This window comes from Octodon degus, unplaced genomic scaffold, assembly GCF_000260255.1.
Source record: "Octodon degus isolate 3935 unplaced genomic scaffold, OctDeg1.0 scaffold00013, whole genome shotgun sequence".
Taxonomy (NCBI): Eukaryota; Metazoa; Chordata; class Mammalia; order Rodentia; family Octodontidae; genus Octodon; species Octodon degus.
In genome coordinates, this window is record NW_004524589.1 from 19,826,531 (window position 1) to 19,833,297 (window position 6,767).

General features: G+C 39.5%; 1 protein-coding gene across 3 annotated transcripts in view; it reads right to left on the minus strand.

Moving 5' to 3' along the window:
- The window catches only part of Slain1 (SLAIN motif family member 1), a 51,146-nt gene that overhangs the window by 1,942 nt on the left and 42,437 nt on the right, over positions 1-6,767 (minus strand). For all 3 annotated transcript variants that reach the window (XM_023709668.1, XM_023709667.1, XM_023709666.1), the window contains 2 exons: positions 5,126-5,281; positions 801-1,083 (listed from right to left, as the gene is read on the minus strand). In XM_023709668.1, coding sequence (XP_023565436.1) covers positions 801-1,083; positions 5,126-5,281 — 439 coding nt within the window. The remainder of the gene's footprint in view (positions 1-800; positions 1,084-5,125; positions 5,282-6,767) is intronic.

Below are 6,767 nucleotides of genomic sequence, written 5' to 3' on the forward strand. Positions count from 1 at the left end.
TTTTTTTTTTTTTTTTTTTTTCCTGTTTTTTCCTGTAAGAATCTCTGGGATATCCAGTTCAAGAATGGTGCATCATAACTGTGAGCTTTCAAATATTTAAAAGTATTTTCTTCAAGTAATCTAAAATTTTCTAAGACAAAATTTTTAAAAACCTACTAGACCAAACTCAGTTTACCAACATAAACTGGCAAGGCCCTGTTGAGTATCATTAAGATCCTTTTAAGATCATGAATATGTGTGCGCGCGTGTGTGTGTGTGTGTGTGTGTGTGTGTGTGTGTGTGTGTTTGGGGCATGCATGAGCACATACACCTTACATACTTTTATACTTTGACAAAAAAAAAATACTATCTCAAATCATGCTTGACATCCTACCCTGTGTTGACATAGCTCTTCGGGTTATGAGGCAGTTACCCAAAGAATCCACTGCTTTGCACCCTCATGGAGCTGGTAATTTTTGGTCAGCAGTGTCATGTGAGCAAAGAGCTAAGGGAGGCAGGAAATATAGCATACAAATCACTCAAAGGCGAAAAAACGTCTAAAGCTCTGAAGACAGAGCTTACTGGGCCAATTCAAGCAAAAAGCAAATGGTGTGTCAAGAATGAAGTGAGGAGGGATGAAGGGAAGAAGATGAGACCACAGAAAGGGGGACTGGGCCACACAGCGACACCCAACACTGCAGAGAAAGGAGGACAGAAGTCGAGCCATAGGGAACAGTGGACCTACTAAGGTTAAACTGAGCCAAAGCAGAAGTCAGGCTGACTCCTGCAGCAGACAATGTCCTGTAAATGGAGATTCCTACCTCCTAACAGGCTGTGCAATTTTGCTCCGAGGCAGATTACTCCCATTTATTGCCAACGAAGGTCGTGGAAGTGCACTCCGGCCCATGATCCCAGAAGCTGCAGCTTTGTTCGGGGTAGGGATTCCTGTGTTGGAATACAGCTGGAGGCCATTGGATAGAGGCATGTTACTGCTGCCTTGAACGGTTGGACTCACATAGGCTGTGGCTTTAAGGGGCTGTCGGACAGACACGGGGAAATGTCCCACGCTGTGGACCCTGTGTTGAATCTGTCCTGGTGATGGAACTGGAAGAGACAATGGTAGACATGTGAGAAAACCTCTACTGCCACCCAATTTAGGAAGCATGCTATATTCGGAGGGGCCCAGACTGTCCAAAAGGAAATAAATGAAACATAGATTCCAGATACCTTTTAGTATTAGAAAATTTTAATCTTGGACAAGAGCCTCCCACTCAACAACATTGTGAAGTGCCTTAACTACATGTGACCCTTGGACCAAGTGGAGGCTGGGCGTGAAGATACCACACAGTGAAGATACAAGGACACATTCTGACTCCCCCAAAGCTTCACCTATAGCTTGCTGTTGTCCAGAAGCTATGCCAACAACCTAAGGAGTTAATTATTAGCTATTCTGTATAGTATGCATACTATATAATGGTGGAGAATACTGAGAAACTGTAAGAGACCACTTCAGACTGTGCCTTGCAGTTTACTGCAGAGACTCTTGCCCTCTGGGAGATGGTCGCATCCCAGCGCATTTGCAAGGGATGCTTGCAATGCTCCAGCTACCCCATAGCACCAGGAGATGGTGCGAAGTCATTGCAGCAGTGCAGTATGTCTTCAGAGCTGATTGTATGCAGTTATGAGTCAATACTTTATCTTTAAATTCATTTATGTCTCTAAAATTGAGAATGCAGCTATGTATGTCTGTAAATATTTGTATGTGTAAATTTCTATAAACTTTAACTTTGTATATATTTTATACTGGTAAATAAAAACAGACCCTTATCTGTATCTATTTTGTGCATGAATGACATATCTTTTTTTCCCATATTGCTAAGCTACAAGGTTTGTCAGCAAGTTTTTTAAGAATTGCTACTTATCTCAAAAAAATTTTCACATGTATACCAACTCATAAAGTTCAAACCTGTGTTGTTGTGCAAGGGTCACCTGTACACTTAGAAGCCAGCTCTAAGGACAGCATTCCTTCCTTGAGCAAGTTTAGTGATGCTAATGATCTCTGAGTTTTTACAAGACAGATGCTTCCTGGCTTGCTTGGAGGACATTAGGATTTCTTCATAGTTGTTCTGGGGATAGTTTCATGAAGATAAACATGGGGCTAATTTAACCATTGTAATTATAAAAAGGAAGACAGAAGCAGTATCTGTATGTACAGATCGCTTATTACAAACATTTCTTAAAGAACATTATGACACTTATCTCGAAAGGTTGCTTTGAAAATTACATAAATTAATCTACTTAAAACCTCAGAATGGTGCCTGGCACTTAGCAACCACTCCATCCAACAAGTACCAGCTGTTCTTAGCTATATAACAACCATTAATCCCAATCAGTTTTCAAAGTGAATGTGTTGAAGTAGCCACTTCCTACCTCGGATGTACAATGTCGCCAGAACCCCTGGGGTCCCACAGGTCGGCTCCCACGCAATCCTCCTGAGACTTGACTTACTCCTGCCTTTATCATCACACCCTGGCTCTCCTATCTTGAACTTCATACAAATGTAATTAGATAATATGTTCTCTTTTGTATGTGCCTTTTCTATCCAACATTATGTGTCAAGATCATACATGTAATAGTCCATTGAATAAGCATCACAATCCATTTATTCTCCTGTTTATGGAAGACCGAATTATTTCACTTGGGATTTGATGAACATCCTTGAACATGTTTTGGTTACCATATTTACTTATTACATTGGACATATATCAAATTCTGTAACTATTATGATAAAGGAATTTAGCAAAGTTTTTGGATGCAATATCAAAATACAAAAATCTACTGTACTCTGAATACCAGCAAACTAGGAGAAACTAAAACATTATACATAAAACCACAGCTAGAAAAGTTAAGTACAGATATATTAAACCTCTATACAGAAAGCTACAAAATATTTCTGAGACACATTGAAGACTTAAATCAATAAAACATTGACTATTCCATGTATAATGAAGATCAATTAATATTGTTAAGATTCTCCCAAAATTGGCCTATAGATTCAATGAAACTCTAATCAGTTTCATCTGAAATAAAATTATAGACCAGTTTTCAGCTAGTCCTATTATCTTTCCCTGCACAAGACAGATAATCGCTCTTGATTTAAAAAGAAAACAAAAAACAAAGAGAAATTAGTTAAAATTACTTTAATTCTAATTTATAAATTAAAAATGAATCCAAATATTTTTGAGTTTATAATTCAGAGTTTATAATTTAGATATGTGTGGCTTATATCTAGATGTCCCCCCAAAACCTCACGTACTCACACACGGGGTGTTTGGGAGGTGCCTAGGCCGTGAGGGTGTGATGCACATCAACAGACGGGTCACTGGTGCATTGATAGCTACATGGGGCATTGGAAGGCGAAGTCTGAGCTGAGGAGTGGAGTGATGGGGTGTGGCCTGTAAAGTCTACCTCCCCTGATTGTCTCTGCTCCCCACCACAGCCATGAGCTGACCCTCCTGCCCTCCTGTGCCATGGCCCTCTGCTTTGGAGCCACCCCGCTGTGGACTGCAACCTTTACACACTGAGCTAAAATAAACCTTTCCTTGGTACCATGGGGATGCTGGGTATCTTGTCTCTGCAATGAGAAAACTAACTACAACTAGGGTTCTGACTACTGCAGTGTTTTTCTTTCCCTACTATGCCACTACCCAACTTTCTCTACCTGATCTTTGCTCAATCCAGAAAATAAAATTATAATTTTCACAACAGAAACTTAAAATGCAATATACAAAGAACAGCAACTCAGAATGCTCAGGAATGCATGTGATAACAGAAACCTAAGATACCAAAGCCAAGTCCTGACTCTACTACCACAGAAGACACTCTTCTTGAGAGTTTTCTTCCAGTATTATGCTGACTTATAAATAGTGAATTTTCTATTGTTTTTCACTCCTTTTATATACTTAATTTAAATATGGACCACAGGTATTTATTTTATTCTATTAGCTCCAATCCAATTTGAATACAAGGAGTCTCCTCAAATTGACTTCTATATCCTTTTGCTAAGTTCGCACCATATTATAAGCACTCTAAAGAGAGATATTCTATCTATATGTATTTCAGCTCTATTGAGGGTTAGATTTTTCTGCCCTTTAACTGTTACTAACACATATGGGGTTGGAGTCAACAAAAATTCCTAATCAGTAACGTATTTGTTATTATCAAAACCTTATTTGTCCTACCATATCCTATTGACTTTTGTAACACTACTATAGAACTGCACATTTCAGTTAAATTTCACTGTGATATAGCTGACCTACTGTCTAAGCTCCTTAGATAAAATTAGCGACATTTGCAGTTGCGCGCCATTAGCAAATGCACAGATTACTTGCATGTCTTTACACAAGTCATTCATTCAAATATCCAACAAGTGAAGCCCTAACACCTAATTCTATGGCACGTATTCATTCATTTTTATGGTTAGGCACTGGGAAGAGAAAAGTAAATAAACCAGGGTCTGAACTCAAGGGATCTTATGATGTGGTAAGAAAGACACACGCACTGACAATAAAGCATGGACCAGGTTCAATATCCTTTACTTGAAATATTGGAGACCAAAAGTATTTCAGATTTTTCTGGATTTGGGACTATTTGCATATACATGATGAGGTATTTAAGAAATGAACTAAATTCTAAGTGCAAGATTCATTGATGCTCTATAAATACATAGTTTGAAGGTGACTTTATATATTTTTCATAATTTTGTGCAGAAAACAAATCTTCACTTGAGGATTTTCTATTTGCAACATCATATTGAAATGGAGAAAATAAAAATTACTTCAGACACACTAAGATACAGCTATATGCGTAGGGAACCATACTATGGAATGATGAACACCAAGATCCAAGTTCCAGCTGGACAAAATTAATGTGCTTTTTCAGAGGAAAGGTGTCAGGTTTCCAGCTAGAAAGAGAAGAATCTACAAAGAGAACTGTGGTGGCCAAATACAAAATCTAGGTGACAAGGAGAAAAGTTGTCTGAAAGTAAGAAAATAAATGAAATAGTAAATTATTTTTCTAATGGTACCACAACTAATTAAAAATTACAAAAAAAAATGAAGAAGAAAAGAAAATCTGTGATACTCACTACAAGACTGTATTCTTGAAACTCCATTTCCAGCACCATGCAAGCTCGAGTCAAAACTCTGACTGTTCCGCACAGTAACCGGAGAACTAATGTTGCTGCTAACAGCAGTGGTACTGGGCATCCGGGCTAGATTAGGCATACTTCTCCGGAGTTTATCTGGAAAAAAAAAAAAAAAAGACAACTTTACTAAGTTCAAAACAGAGGTTTTTTTTTTTTAAATTGTCTCACTACGCAGCTCAGACTCACAGTGATCCTCCTGTCTCAGTCTCCCCAGCAGTGAGATTAGAGACATGCACCACTATGCCCAGACTCAGTCACTGGCTCAGCATGCCCAGGGGCAGGGCTGGCGTAGCATGTGATGCCTGGGACTGAACCCTGGTCCCTGTGCTTGCCTAAACAGGTGCTTAGGCCACTGAGCTGTCTCACTGGCCCTCGAAACTGCAATTTTATGTCAACTAAAACACTTGCTTTCAAAATTTGATAAACAGTATTCCATTTTTTAATAACATAAAGTATCATGTACAATATAAACAAGTTAGTGGAGAATTAATGTCCTGTATAAGAAAATATTCTCTCCATCAAAAGAAATTTACCCAAAAGACTTGCTAAAATCCAAAAAGTTTAAAGAGCTAGGGCCTACCTAATAAGCTGTTTGTTCTTAGTGAGTGGAAAAAAAACATCAAGTCAGGTTCAGGAATAACTTGCAGCCATGTAACTGGAGAACACTAAAAACAATGTTCATTCTGAAAAGCCTAGGAGAGTCAAAACCAACCTACAGCAGATTTGCTGATATATCAAAGTGGAACAAATTAATAAAATGCCAACTTGCCGTTTCTTAACATCATATCCACTCATTACATCAACAGGACTGCATTAATTTCTGGTTGTACCTCTAATTAGTGTGCCCAGTGTTTACATACTTGGAAAAGACCAAAAGATGCTTTAATTTCTCTCTCCTGCTTAAAGTCTTCTTCAGCCACCAAGAGGCAGCAGAGAGCCATATGAAGATCTTAAGATTGCTGAGATTTGATATCAGCTTCAAGATCAACTGGACAAGATATACCTTTCCTTTATTAATAGAAAAAAAATTAAAGTGCGTGGATCAGGTACACTAGCTCAGAAAACAAATCTAAATGCTAAGCCAAAATCTGTTCAAGTCCAAAATGGATTCATTACTTCTCTCCCCTCTACACCGTTACTTCTATGTAACTCAGAGGTCTGTGTTCCCCCCAAATTGTTTCCACCCTACACTCGCAATCCTGCCAGCTTTCCACAAGGTTCACTGAACCTTCCATTGCCACACAGCTCTGGTTACTTCATTCACACTGTCATGAAGTCTCTTACTCGGTCTCCTTGGGCCCTGTCTCCTTCCTGATTCGTCATCTGGATGGCTGTTACGCTCGTCTCAGAACACCTGCACACATCTGGTCATGCCAGCTGAAATCTCTCCAGATTCGTCCCTCTCCTTCACTCCAACTGAAAGACCACGCACCTGAGTAGGCCCAGAAGGGCCCTGCGAGGAGGTGCAGAGTGGGGACTCATCACTAGCCTCATCCTCGCCTGCTACCCCTGCTCCTGCTATGCAGCCTGCTCCTCACCATAGGGAGAAGGCCCTGGACTGGGAGTGTTGCAGGGTTCCAAG